The sequence below is a fragment of the Cyprinodon variegatus genome, unplaced genomic scaffold, assembly GCF_000732505.1.
Source record: "Cyprinodon variegatus isolate N-32 unplaced genomic scaffold, C_variegatus-1.0 Scaffold237, whole genome shotgun sequence".
Classification (NCBI taxonomy): domain Eukaryota; kingdom Metazoa; phylum Chordata; class Actinopteri; order Cyprinodontiformes; family Cyprinodontidae; genus Cyprinodon; species Cyprinodon variegatus.
In genome coordinates, this window is record NW_015150690.1 from 1,033,739 (window position 1) to 1,049,222 (window position 15,484).

Below are 15,484 nucleotides of genomic sequence, written 5' to 3' on the forward strand. Positions count from 1 at the left end.
TGATGGCTAACGCTAAGCTAGCTTATTCAAATATTTCAGCCTGACCCCAAAAAACAACACAAAAATCTGAGAAAATCTTGAGAAATAAGTATAATTATTTTTCTCTTATTTTTTTCAGTTCATATTTAACTTTTCTAATCATAATTTGAAATGATTTTCTTAATTTATTTGATAGAATGTTTGTTTAGTTGTACTTGTAATTGAATGGTGTTTATACATTTGAATCATGTAATACAGATATAGATGTTACATTTCTTTATTGTATGGGACATTCACATGTATGTATCTACTGCCTCAGGGATGATTTATGATCATTTATTGAACAGTATTTAATAATTTCATATTTAAAGTACTTTCAGAAGTTTGAATTCTGAATATGACCGAACTTTTCCTTTAAAACACTAAAGTGAATTTAGCTGGTTAAATAAAGGTCTAATAAACTGTATGAACAGAAGGATTTCAATATTTGATTCTGAGGCACTAAGATTCACCTTATTGTAGTCGTAAATGAGAAATCTCTACATTTAAGAAAACTTCATCTTTCTGCTGTATTAACTACCCCAATGCTGATATCCAATCACAGCGAAACAGTAAAGCGGTTGTTTACCTTTGGGTTGAGGACCAGCTGCTGTTCGTCGAAGTGGAGCAGCGCCACTGAGTTGGACTCAGAGTTGTTGACAAAGATCTGCAGGCAGGGATAGAGCGAGGTCCCCTTACAGTCGGTGCCGCATGTAAAAACACACTCAAACATCTCCTCGGGACGCAACACAGACACCACCTGAAAAGGACGACAGACGATGAGCAGAAGGACCAACAGTCCAACTCCTAACCCAAATACAAAGCAACAGTTTTTATTTTTGTTCGTTTGTGCCACTAGTTTATTGAACCTTACTGGGTTCTCTCCTTAACTTACCAGTTAAATCTCTAAACCTTCAGGGTTATTTCTCAGAACGAAACTATATAATTTACTAAAATCTGAAGTTCCAGAACTTACACATCAATTCTGTGGAACATTGAAGGTTCTTTCCAGAACTTAAAAGTTAATTTGCTAAAATTTGCAGAATTTTTTCTCATTAACTTAGAAATATATATTTTTTTAATTTGTAGGGTTAATTACCAGAACATACAAGTTGATCATCTCGAGCTACCAGGAATCGTTCCCAAAACTAACCAGTTATTCTCCAGATCTTCCAAGGTACCTTATTAGAACTTTCAAGTTAATATTTTGGGCCTTACAGGACTCATTAGCAGACCTTGCAGGTTAATTTACTGAAACTTCAGGGCTTATTTCCCATAACTTACAAGTTAATTCTCAGGAGCTTCTAAAAAACTTTGGCAGAACTTAACAGTTAATGTTCTAGAACTTACAGGGTCATTTTTAGAGCCTACAAGTCAATATTCTGGAACCTCCAAGGTTCTTAAACTGAACTTGAAAGGGAATTCTTTGGACTTACAAGGTTCTTTATCAAAACCTACAAGTTCTTTCAAAGAAATTACAAGTTAGAACCTCCAACGTTCTTTATCGAAACTTACAGTGTAATTTTCAAGAACTTACAAGTTAATTCTCTGGAAGTTCAGGAAGGTTCTTCTTCATAATATCTTACAAGTTAACTTAGTGAAACTTGAAGACTTCTTACCCAGAGCTTACAACTTAATTTACTGGAACCTACAGAATTTTGTTTCAAGAACACACAAGGTAATTCCCCATAAACTTTTATGGTTAGAATAGAATTCAACTTTATTGTCAGTTCCTTGTCCAAACTACAAAGCCACAAAATTCCCTCTCTGCATTTAAGCCATCCTCTTGGGGAGCAGTGGGCTGCCATTGTGCGGTGCCTGGGGAGCAGTGTGGGGTTAAGGGTCTTGCTCAGAGACCTAGAGTGGCAGTCCGTGGGAGTGGGGCTTGAACTCAGAACCTCTGGGATCGAAGTGCAATGCCCCAACCACTAGGTCGTCATTTCCCCACTAAATAGTTTGTTCCTTCCCATAACAAACTTTTTAATCCTTTTTTTTTTTTACTTTTTTTTAAGGACCCTGAACACCCAGAAAGCAACATCAGTTTGTAAAATAACCCTGTTCTGGTCGCCAGGGGAGCCTCATTTAGGGACCTTTTGCACAAACATTAATCTGTCTTGTCAGAGCCGGTTCCATATTTATGTCTTTTGTTACTGCTGACATTTACCCTCTGTAGTATGTATCCATCAATCAATACTGGACAGCCAATAAGACCAACACCAAACTCAAAGACATTTTTTCTTTTCTTTAAAAAGGAGAATCACATTTTGTCATGGTAACCAAGAAAGATAGAAACCAATTGCTCATCAGCACCCCATAGAAACCAATGTCTAAATGTATAAAAAACGTGTGAACTGGACTATTAAGGAGATGATTCCTGAATCATCTGTATGTCAGTAATAGTAAAGGAGTGATGACCTCTCATTACTGGTCTGGTACGATGAGACGGATGAATAAACAACACATGGGAGACGACACCATCAATCTAATCTGATTTAATAAAAGTCAGACGGTCTTCACTCAAGAGGCCAGGCAGCTGCATTAAACTCAAGTATTTTGATTTATGCCTTATTAAGCCACAGATTCGTTAACGGCAGACTGGACCAGCTTTCTGTCCCACATGACCAGGGATTGCAAAATTTAGAGGGAAAAAAATAACCCTCTAAAATGATGCAATAAGCTAACAGTCAAATAAATCAGCTTGGAAGAAATCCATCATCCGTCGCAAATGGCGTATAGAAGCCTGTAATTTATTTCATGCATATATTCCCAGAGGCTTTGAAATGCCACAGTATCTCTGAAGCCGGACTAATCCAATTTTTATTGACAACCAAAAAGATAAAAATAACTAAATTAGAAAAAAAATGTTTTAGGGTGGACTGTGCAACTTTTGTAGAATATTTATTCTTTCAAAACTGATGGGTGAGATGGTCTCCAGGTGAGCAAACAGCATCTCAATCATCAAACTTTAATGCTCAGTGGCTTTTTTAGCAGTCCCTAAAGTTTAAATTACCCAAGTTTTAAGACATCAAAGATTAGGTCTACATAGAATCTTTAATTTAAGTACTACAAAAAGTGTTCAGAGCTTGACTTCAAGTGAGACTTACTTATTTCCAGGTGGAGCATTTTTTGGACTATTTTTGTTTCTACATTGCTTGCTTTAATTTGTCTCTATTCTTTTTATTATAGATCTTGCACATTAACTGTTATAAAGAATAACAAAATGTGCATTTATTATGCACCTTTTGCTTAGTATCTTTCTTAAGAGGATTGTTTATTTAGTAAATGTTTTATTGTCTGTAAACTCCAGCTAACAATTATTTGACCACTTTATTAGTTGATCGTTTTAGTAGCTTGATTAACTATGATAAATCAAATTAACTGCTTCAGTCCCAGTCCAGTAACTATTTAGAGCACAGTTATAATTAATGGATGAAAACGAAGCTTTTATGACTTAAAAACAATCACACGCTCATACTGGTACTGATGTGTCTCTATTTTGCTCGCCAGCTTGAGCATCATTTCTCTGTTTAGAGTAGATCTCTGGACTCTGGAACAGCTTTCCCAAAAAGAATTGGCCCCCTTTAATCACTTTCCTCAGTTTGTTTGAGTTACTGCTGCCAAATTGGAAGTCTGCAGAGAAACCGTCTCAACAGCAGATGCATGCGACCGAACGCAAAAGCAGGCAGCAAACACTGGAGTGCATCTTTGACCCTAGTCCAAAATATGGCCACATGTTAACTCAAAAGTACACTCTGCCAGAAATGTGATTAGATTAAAAGACCTGTAAATCATTGTAAGCAAAACCTGCAGCAATTAACGTTTCTATGGAAACCAATACAGAAATAGATCAAGATTAAGACATGGTGGGAGATCTGACTGTATTTTCAGGGATTTAAAGCAAACTGTAAAAGTATATAATGCAATATGAACATTTACTCATACGATTGCCTGACATTCCAATTATTTTTATTATAGTTAATAAAACGACTTTAAGCAAAGATGTCTGGAGTTAAATTCAGAATAGGGCTGCGTATCGACTGAAAAAAGTTGATTCAATTCAGACTTAAAATTTAGAAACGATTCTTTTCGATTTAGTTCAATCTAAAATCGGATGGCTGATATTTAAAATATTTTTATAGGTGTCACCTGAATCACAAGATTCAGGTAGAGATTCTGTCAACAAATCTTTAGAAATTAAAATGAGAATCTATTCAGAATTGGAAAATCTGTTTATTTTTCCAACACAGAGCTGTGCATTGACTGATTTTCAGTTTGATGAAATCAATGGACATTAAACATGATTTATTCCGATTTTAACTTGAACTTTCATGAGTTTATTTTTTAAATAATTCTGTTGAATGCCTGACCTTCATTTGTTCATTGTTATTTATATGTTTTGTCAGATTAAAGGTATTTCTGTGATTATTGTGGTTTTTTCTTTCATTAAATGAAGTGAACCAACAACTTTTTCCAGGTGTGTAATTTTCAGGAAACACCAGCACAGCTGAAGATCAGTCAAAAAAGAGCAAATTAACTTGGTGGCTTCTAACATGAATTATCTAATAAAGTTTGTGTGCATTACTTATCTAAAGGATGCAAACATAATGGTTTGAAATCTTAGCAGTAAACAGAGGACTAAATCACATTATTTACTGATGGAAAAGTGCATATAAAAAAAGAGTGGTTAAAGTAAAAGCAAAAATTTATCTTAGAGGTTGGAACTGCCATGTTTCTCCTGAGTGGTGCCTGACTTTACACGAGTAGATAAAGTGAATGTGATTGGTCGATTATCAAGGGGGCGGGATTGTTGTGGCGGAAGGTTCGCAAGCCAGTTTGATTGTGGCCGGTTTCTTGGAAGCATCTTGCTAACCAGTTAGCAACTTAGTGCTAGTAGGTTCCCAATGGGAAATTCCATTGGGAACAAGTAGCACTAAACTGGTGACTTAGAAACAACACTGTCAAGGAACGCTATGGACAGAGGAAACATGCAAGAGGAGGAGAGTTTAGTGTCAGAGGTTGTGGATGAGTCTCCTCCGTCATACGTTTTTTTTTAGAGGAGGAAAGCGGGATGAAGATGTTGTGGAAGAGGACGCCAGGGCGGCAGAAGCTTGGTTTGGTGTAGAAGGCTTCCAGCCGTACATGTTTGAGCCCTTGCCTCGCAACGCTGCCAGTTCTGTTAGCTCTACGCCTGCTGAAGACACAGACGTCCAGTCTGTGCGAGTGGGTTTTGAACTTACAACCTCAGGATTCCAAGCTCTTTGCCCAAACAACTAGGCCACCACTCCCCTGCCAACATTTTCCCTTTTTTGTTGTAGCTGTAACACTTTATTATTATTAACAGGTATAGAAGTAAGAGGCCCATTTGGATAAAAATGGAGCCTAGGCAGAAGTTCAACTGAAGAAACTGATTGCTCTCCTACATCCACCTGTGACACAGCCAATCAGCTTTGAACCAGCCCTCCATGTAAGCCAATCAGCATCCAAAATTAATTTAAAACGCCTCTGATCCACTTCAATACAGAAAGCCCATATTCTTATCTTCAGGTAACACAGAATACATGTCAGATTAAATAATACTACTTATACTTTAGCGATAGTATCTAGGTGTTACTTTATTGTATGTCTCGTACCATGTCTGTTGGTTGTGCTTTTCTTTTTACATCTCTTTGCAGGTGCTGAAGCAGACTGAAGATGTTTTATCGTTATCTCCCTTTTATCTCCTCTTTCTTTCATCTTTTCTCCTTTTTCCTGTTTTTCCTTTCCTGTTCTACTTACATTGCATTGTCTATATAATCTGTAAAACTCCCTGCATAATTATAATAAAGCTATTTATATGCATAAATCAGGCGGAACACTATGGCAATAGCCGTACTGCTGCACTTGTGAAAGTAAAATCTGTTGGGCTCTTTTTGGCATCAAGCAATTATTGTTATTGCCACATTGCCAGACAGGAGACTGTAAAACAAAAACAAAAAAAAAAGAAAAAAAAAAAGCAAAAAAATAAATAAAAGGCCTCCGTTCCGTAACTCTTCTACTATCTAGTGCGCAGGCAGTGGATGCACTGTGTGACTTCATTCAGATGACCCTGTTTAACCCACCTCCAGCCCCTCCTTCACCATCGTAGCTAAAACTTCATGAGTGTGTCATTCTTCCTGCATTCCGCGTCTCATTTCAACCATTCCGGCAGAAGACCGCCATTTTGAACCTGGCTCTGCCAGAGGTTTCTTCCCAATGGGGAGTTTTTCCTCTCCACTGTCGCTTCATGCTTGCTCATCATGGACAGGTTCTTTCAACCTGTGTTATCCAAGCTAGACTTCCATCTTCCAGGTCCCTGAGTGAAGCTCTAGTATCATCTCCAGTCCACTGGATCTCCCCATAAAGCTCAGCAGACCGTCTCACTAACCAGCAGTCTACAGACTGACCAACTTCATCTCCACTCCACCACCAGTTTCAGGCCTGGGGGGAAACAGCCCTATTCTTTGCTCCTGTTCATGCATATCTATCAAAATTAAATGCTATGTTTCCTGCCGAATTTCTTCTAATTGTCTTTTCTCTTCATGTGAGTTTTTCAGACCGAAGTAAGGAATAGGAAGTACAGATATTTGTGTTTAAATGTAGAATAAAAGTAAATACTCAGGTACCAATACAGAAAAAAGCTACTTAAGTACAGCACCTAAGTTACTGGACAACTCTGGAAGAGAAGACACAACGGAAAAGTGAACAATAGTGTCTCAATGTACAATAACAGGCTAAACCCTTCCAGAAATGTTTGAGCAACATGCATTTATTTGTCAAGATACATAACCTGATTGCATGCAGTGCGCAGTTTAAAGTGACTCACTAAGAACCGGAAAAATTCAATCTCCTTGTAAATGGTTAAATTGTCAGTTTTAAATGTTAAAGAAACTGGATTCTTAGAGCATGATTCTAGTTTCACTTGACCCTCGACCTCCAGATTGTAAGGTAACTCGTCCTCCCACTGTGCCACAGCTGAAGTCGATGATTCGACACAATCAGGGCTTCTGTGGCTGCAGTCCCGTTTACAGACTGCTATTATATCACCAACAGAGGTTGATTGTACTGTAACATCGTTAGAATTGAGCTGAATCATATGTAATTGGGCCTGATTATTGGAAAAAAAATAATTGATTTGAGTGAAAAAGCAAAAAAAAAAAACTAAAATGAAGTTAATGAATCTAATTAAAGAACTTTAAACCAGGCGCTCAGTGTGACTCCAGCTGTAGTCTGAGCTTCCCTGGACGATAGCCCACAGCTCAGTGTTAGAGATCCTGTCGGATCAGATTAATCCCGTCACACTTATCACCATCACTTTACTCTGCAACATCTGATCACCACAGCATTCATTTGGGATTCAGGTATGGGTTGGGATCCATGTTAACATGTTGCTGGTCATCACAGAGCGACTGGAATGGATCAGATCCTTTCGTTGGTGTGAAGAGATCAGATGAAAACGGGCAGAGTGGTCTGAGATGCGCCACAGCAGGAGGATAAGCATGCAGAGCTCCAAACGTGTGATCTAAAACAGGAAACTGGGGCTGCTGTTCAGACAGGCTGAACAAGAAATGGACAATATGAGAGCAGCTAAAATTTCAATGGGTCTCTGTGACATTGGTAGCTACAGAATAATTTGGGCTGCTGGTGGTGGTATAATGGTGTGGGCCCAGCTTTTGGACGCACCACTTCCCAAACACACCAGAATCTAACAGGCTCTGCAGAGCTGAATGATGCTGATGAAGGGATTCAGCTGTTTGATCCATGTTGAGAGAACCAGCTAAAACCTGCTGAATAGCAGCTCTAAATGTACAAGATAATGCACCATGTCATTATGTATCTCCAAATATGTTTTTTGTTTTTTTAAACATGAGTTTAGGGTCTGCTCAGTGGAGCAGTGGGTAGCACTGCCGCCTTGCAGCAAGAATATCCAGGTTGGATTCCTGGCCTGGCTCTTTCTGCATGTTCTCCCTGAGTAGCATAGGTTCTCTCTGGGTACTCTGGGTACTCCAAAAACAAGATTGTTAGGGTAATTGACATCTTTAAATTCTCCTTAGGTGTGTGTAAATGGTTGTTTGTCTCTGTGTTGCCCTGTGACGGACTGATGACCTGTCCAGGGTGGACCCCGCCTCTCGCCATAGACAGCAGGAGAAAGGCACCAGCACCCCTCGCCACCCTGCTTTGGATAAGCGGATGGAAAATGGATGGATCGACATGACTTAATCCGTAAGCCTTCAAAGTCACCAGAGGGACTTTATGCAAAGAGATTCACTTCATGTTTGTATGTCTGGACAGATGCTGCCACATCGATGTGGAGCAAAAACCTCAGAGGAACGTTTCCAACACCTTGCTAAAACATTCTCCACAAAGCACAAAAGAAGTCCTGAAAGAAAAGAGCGGTCCAAACTGGTGCAAGGAGAATGTAAATAAACATTAAACTGTTGCAGTAAATACAGTGAAGTTCCCTCAGTAATACAGCCTGAAGAACTAATGTTACACCAACATACAAAGTTCTCCTTAAAGATTTTATGATTCATGCAGTTAAGGTTTATTCACCAAGCAGCTGAAATGAATGCAAAAAGCCACCTGCTGCAAAAGATCTGCAAATACCTTTTTAAACACCCAGAATCAGAGTATAAACACTTGTTCTATTACTTTCTCCAAAAGTCACAGATATGTTTTCTTAAAAAGTGCACTATGACATCTACTGATAAAGTTTATTGAAAGCTTGTAAATGAAACAGAAATCCTAAAAGTGGTTGCATGTGTCTCACCGTGCAGTTGGCCGGTTTGCTCTGCAGGCTCTGCAGCGTCGGGCTGAGCCAGCAGAAGCCCAGGATGAAGAGGCTGAGGATCCCGCAGGCGATCAGGAACAAACCCAGCCGGATGCTCTTGTCCTCAGCCTCGGAGTACTCGTACGACACCCGGATCTTCGCCATGGCCGCCCCGCGGAGACCTCCGCCGGCATGGAGAGGAGGAAGCGCGGATGGGTGGTTAAAAACCAGTAGGAGGAGCTGCTGCTGCTCGCACTCTGGAGAGTTTCATCAGCGGCTGCTTTCAGACCCGGAGTCCGTTTTATTTACCCTCTCTCCATTTTCTGTTGCATCTATTTACTTTGATTTCCATAATCTGTCTCCTCCCATCCCTCCATCCCTCCCCCTATCTCTCTATCTCTCTCTCGCTCTCTTTCTCACTTTCACTGTTTGCTGTGAAACTAAATTACTGCATTTATAAATCTAAAAACTACGGAAGAAGATTAGGGCCACTGAAAATATATAAAAGGTTAACTGATTTTTATAATTTGTAATTTTTATAATTTATAGTTTGATAAGAATTCTGACAATTTTTTTCTCCGAATTCTTACTTTAATCTCAGAATTCTGACTTTAATCTTAGAATTCAGACTTTTTTTCCCACAGAATTCTGACTTTTTTCAGACTTCTGACTTAATTCTGACAGCTAACAAACATGTTATTATCAAGCCATAGCCATGTCTGTTTTAGAGACTAAACTTTCTCTTGTTTTAATCACCTTCTGCTCTTCCATTAATGAAATAGCATCACCGGGGACCCCTCAGGCCATCGGCGTCGCCAGACCCTATTTACTGGGGCACGTGCCCCAGTATAAATGAGCTGTGCCCCAGTATAAATCTCATGAATATTTGCAACAGTATTAAATTTTTTTAATGCATCAATTTAGATAATTCCAACAGGAGGAGACGTATATTTCTACTCAAATGCGNTGTGAGTTTTTCAGACCGAAGTAAGGAATAGGAAGTACAGATATTTTTGTTTAAATGTAGAATAAAAGTAAATACTCAGGTACCAATACAGAAAAAAGCTACTTAAGTACAGCACCTAAGCACCTACTGGACAACTCTGGAAGAGAAGACACAACGGAAAAGTGAACAATAGTGTCTCAATGTACAATAACAGGCTAAACCCTTCCAGAAATGTTTGAGCAACATGCATTTATTTGTCAAGATACATAACCTGATTGCATGCAGTGCGCAGTTTAAAGTGACTCACTAAGAACCGGAAAAATTCAATCTCCTTGTAAATGGTTAAATTGTCAGTTTTAAATGTTAAAGAAACTGGATTCTTAGAGCATGATTCTAGTTTCACTTGACCCTCGACCTCCAGATTGTAAGGTAACTCGTCCTCCCACTGTGCCACAGCTGAAGTCGATGATTCGACACAATCAGGGCTTCTGTGGCTGCAGTCCCGTTTACAGACTGCTATTATATCACCAACAGAGGTTGATTGTACTGTAACATCGTTAGAATTGAGCTGAATCATATGTAATTGGGCCTGATTATTGGAAAAAAAATAATTGATTTGAGTGAAAAAGCAAAAAAAAAAAACTAAAATGAAGTTAATGAATCTAATTAAAGAACTTTAAACCAGGCGCTCAGTGTGACTCCAGCTGTAGTCTGAGCTTCCCTGGACGATAGCCCACAGCTCAGTGTTAGAGATCCTGTCGGATCAGATTAATCCCGTCACACTTATCACCATCACTTTACTCTGCAACATCTGATCACCACAGCATTCATTTGGGATTCAGGTATGGGTTGGGATCCATGTTAACATGTTGCTGGTCATCACAGAGCGACTGGAATGGATCAGATCCTTTCGTTGGTGTGAAGAGATCAGATGAAAACGGGCAGAGTGGTCTGAGATGCGCCACAGCAGGAGGATAAGCATGCAGAGCTCCAAACGTGTGATCTAAAACAGGAAACTGGGGCTGCTGTTCAGACAGGCTGAACAAGAAATGGACAATATGAGAGCAGCTAAAATTTCAATGGGTCTCTGTGACATTGGTAGCTACAGAATAATTTGGGCTGCTGGTGGTGGTATAATGGTGTGGGCCCAGCTTTTGGACGCACCACTTCCCAAACACACCAGAATCAAACAGGCTCTGCAGAGCTGAATGATGCTGATGAAGGGATTCAGCTGTTTGATCCATGTTGGGAGAACCAGTGCAGCTAAAACCTGCTAAATAGCAGCTCTAAATGTACAAGATAATGCACCATGTCATTATGTATCTCCAAATATGTTTTTTGTTTTTTTAAACATGAGTTTAGGGTCTGCTCAGTGGAGCAGTGGGTAGCACTGCCGCCTTGCAGCAAGAATATCCAGGTTGGATTCCTGGCCTGGCTCTTTCTGCATGTTCTCCCTGAGTAGCATAGGTTCTCTCTGGGTACTCTGGGTACTCCAAAAACAAGATTGTTAGGGTAATTGACATCTTTAAATTCTCCTTAGGTGTGTGTAAATGGTTGTTTGTCTCTGTGTTGCCCTGTGACGGACTGATGACCTGTCCAGGGTGGACCCCGCCTCTCGCCATAGACAGCAGGAGAAAGGCACCAGCACCCCTCGCCACCCTGCTTTGGATAAGCGGATGGAAAATGGATGGATCGACATGACTTAATCCGTAAGCCTTCAAAGTCACCAGAGGGACTTTATGCAAAGAGATTCACTTCATGTTTGTATGTCTGGACAGATGCTGCCACATCGATGTGGAGCAAAAACCTCAGAGGAACGTTTCCAACACCTTGTTAAAACATTCTCCACAAAGCACAAAAGAAGTCCTGAAAGAAAAGAGCGGTCCAAACTGGTGCAAGGAGAATGTAAATAAACATTAAACTGTTGCAGTAAATACAGTGAAGTTCCCTCAGTAATACAGCCTGAAGAACTAATGTTACACCAACATACAAAGTTCTCCTTAAAGATTTTATGATTCATGCAGTTAAGGTTTATTCACCAAGCAGCTGAAATGAATGCAAAAAGCCACCTGCTGCAAAAGATCTGCAAATACCTTTTTAAACACCCAGAATCAGAGTATAAACACTTGTTCTATTACTTTCTCCAAAAGTCACAGATATGTTTTCTTAAAAAGTGCACTATGACATCTACTGATAAAGTTTATTGAAAGCTTGTAAATGAAACAGAAATCCTAAAAGTGGTTGCATGTGTCTCACCGTGCAGTTGGCCGGTTTGCTCTGCAGGCTCTGCAGCGTCGGGCTGAGCCAGCAGAAGCCCAGGATGAAGAGGCTGAGGATCCCGCAGGCGATCAGGAACAAACCCAGCCGGATGCTCTTGTCCTCAGCCTCGGAGTACTCGTACGACACCCGGATCTTCGCCATGGCCGCCCCGCGGAGACCTCCGCCGGCATGGAGAGGAGGAAGCGCGGATGGGTGGTTAAAAACCAGTAGGAGGAGCTGCTGCTGCTCGCACTCTGGAGAGTTTCATCAGCGGCTGCTTTCAGACCCGGAGTCCGTTTTATTTACCCTCTCTCCATTTTCTGTTGCATCTATTTACTTTGATTTCCATAATCTGTCTCCTCCCATCCCTCCATCCCTCCCCCTATCTCTCTATCTCTCTCTCGCTCTCTTTCTCACTTTCACTGTTTGCTGTGAAACTAAATTACTGCATTTATAAATCTAAAAACTACGGAAGAAGATTAGGGCCACTGAAAATATATAAAAGGTTAACTGATTTTTATAATTTGTAATTTTTATAATTTATAGTTTGATAAGAATTCTGACAATTTTTTTCTCCGAATTCTTACTTTAATCTCAGAATTCTGACTTTAATCTTAGAATTCAGACTTTTTTTCCCACAGAATTCTGACTTTTTTCAGACTTCTGACTTAATTCTGACAGCTAACAAACATGTTATTATCAAGCCATAGCCATGTCTGTTTTAGAGACTAAACTTTCTCTTGTTTTAATCACCTTCTGCTCTTCCATTAATGAAATAGCATCACCGGGGACCCCTCAGGCATGTAAAAACTTGCCTAATTCCTTAATTTTCCACCAACGTGTTACTGGCCCTCCCAAACAACTCACATTTTTGTCAGTGAAGCTGAATGCTCCCACATCTCTGCCTTCATGGTGCCCATCTACATTAAGATCCAAAATTCTGAGATTAAAGTATGAATTGTGTGAAAATAAGTCAGATTAATGTCAGAATTTTGATTTTTTTACTATATTAAACTGAAATAACATTTAAACTTTTTTTTATTTTTTCAGTGGCCCTAATCCTCTTCCATAAAATACATCACAATCTCAAAGTGTGAATATTTATGCATTGAGTTTTTTTTGTTTGTTTTTTTGTTTTTTAAGGATGTAGAAAAAAAAAATAATTAAAATTCAATCACATTTTCTCCAAATATTGTTACAATGTTTTAGATGCATAGAGATCACCTAATTTAACCCAAAGTTCCCACGTATGAATGAATAAATAGGAAATTATTTCAGGCAATTTTAAAGAGACAATTTGACAAACAAGAATAAATGAATCAACTAACTTTTAGAATAATTATCATTGATGATGTGTGAGTTTATTACACTTTAATATTAGAAAAATATATTAGGAAAAGATTTGGGAATGAAATGAGAGTGGTGTACTTTAACTAAGAACAAAGTTTAATATTCTGATAATGCTGGAGCCATGGATGTCTAATCATCTGCTAACGTGTCTGATGTAAAATGTGATGATGTGGCAGACTGGGGGTTTATAAAATGCCTTTTTAACTGATAATAGGGGCCACTTCCTGAGAGGTGAGCCCAGAGGTGAGCAGCTGCCTTCTGTAACTCTAAGCAACTTCTCTGATCTGAGTAAGATTACATTTTCTATCAGAATCTGTTGTCATGTCTCCTGGTTATTTAATACATATAAGTAATTAAAAATATTATTTAAAGAGTTTGTCCTGAGTGATCTCTTTTCAGGAAAAAGAACCAGAGAGACGGAGCTTCAAGTTGCATACAGAGCCTATCTTTAACAAAACCAAACAAACTAGTCAACATCAACCAAAGCAAACACCAATTTCCAAATTGACTAAATTCACCTGAACATAGATAGAAACAAACCCTCCACCAGATAGACTTGTCAGTATATACAACCAGAGAAATTACATTGATTAATTTAAATTGTCTGAAAAGGGGTATGAAGAAGTAAATCCACATAAAGTCCTTTAAGAAAATTAAAATCTCTACAAACAAAGCAACGGCCATGAGACTGCAGAAATGTAAAACTTTAATGTCTTGATGTGACATCCATGTTTTTATTGAGATTTAAAAAAATTTGGGATTTAATCTGAATTTCACTTTATCAGCACAAAACTAAATGCTCTGATTTTCTACACTTTCACAAAGGTAATAATTTTATATTAAGATTGCTGTGTGCAAATGAATATGCGCAGTTAAAAAGTATATCATTGCTTTTTGTAATGTCATCATGATCGTATCGCAATCAACAAACAATCAACATTTAAACAAACTTGTTTACAATTAAGGACATGTTAAACACGCCCAAGACTTTTATTGTGAAGGTGTGCAAGAAGTTAGATCATTTTCTAACTTGGTGCCACTAAAGGGACGGTGCTAAACTTACGGAGCCCCTAAAGGGACATGGAGGGAAAAAATAAACTTTTGCGAGATCCCGCAAAACTTTTGCAATACTGGCATCGGTATTGGTGCAACATTAATATAAAAAATGAAAACTCTACTTTTTTCATATTTATATATTTAAAATGTCCTTATATTCCTTGTTTGTGAGCAGAAATTATTTAAATAAAGCAGGCTCTGATTCTGTTTCCGACTTGCAGCTATGATGCCAAAGGTTGTTTTTTTTTTACACTATATTGATAGAGGATGCTGGATAACAAATCAAGTCACACTTTAAAAAAAGAAATAAAAAAAAAAATACAAAACATACAAAAATTTAAATTGCACCATTTTGGACTTCTTTTTGTTCGTCATGTAGAGTCGAAACATATTAAAGTTGGTGCTTGTTGCTATACTGAGTTAGAAGGAAAAAAGTATTTCCATGAGTGTTGCCCTCCCCGGCAGCTCATGTCTGAGCCTGACCTTCTCACAGGTTCAGGTGCTGACACTTTGGTCACATGGTGCAGGAGTGTGACAGTTTCTATGGTTTCTCCATTCTCTCTCTGCTCTTATAACCATGCTGGCTTGCTCCAGCGGCCTGATGATTCAATCCAGATTTGAGGTTTATTATGCCCCTGGCTGCTTGTTGTTCTCTCACCGTTACAAGCTGTGTGAGATAAGCCTCTTAGTGGAGGACAGGCACATCAGCCTCACTCAAAAAAAAAACCTACCGCCTCTTTTGGACATCATTTCCTTTAAAAACCTTGTTCTTCACATAAAAAGGTGACGCCATTGGTGGAAGGTGATGAACCAAACCAACCTTAAGTTGTTATAGTACTGAAACAGAGCATGAATATCAGGACTAACGGGATAAAAAAGGTGACCTACATCTAGTCATAACCTAAGGAGAAAAACATATAACCATTACAGTATATATATCATCCTTTAGCCCAGGGGTAACCAATTAAAAATCAGCGGGGTCCGAATAAAGAAAATAACCAGTAAAGGTCCGGAGACATTTTTAATTATAATACGTTACACTAAACAGAATTTAACACTGAAATAAAATT

At 38.8% G+C, this 15,484-nt stretch overlaps 1 protein-coding gene across 1 annotated transcript in view; it reads right to left on the bottom strand.

Moving 5' to 3' along the window:
- kcnmb4 (potassium channel subfamily M regulatory beta subunit 4) overlaps positions 1 to 9,023 on the bottom strand; it is a 43,339-nt gene extending 34,316 nt beyond the window's left edge. The window contains exons 1-2 of the mRNA XM_015381606.1: positions 8,804 to 9,023; positions 608 to 778 (exon numbers count right to left, since the gene is read on the bottom strand). Of these exons, the coding sequence (XP_015237092.1) occupies positions 608 to 778; positions 8,804 to 8,968 (336 nt within the window). The 5' untranslated portion in view covers positions 8,969 to 9,023. The remainder of the gene's footprint in view (positions 1 to 607; positions 779 to 8,803) is intronic.
- Positions 9,024 to 15,484: the final 6,461 nt, after the last annotated feature.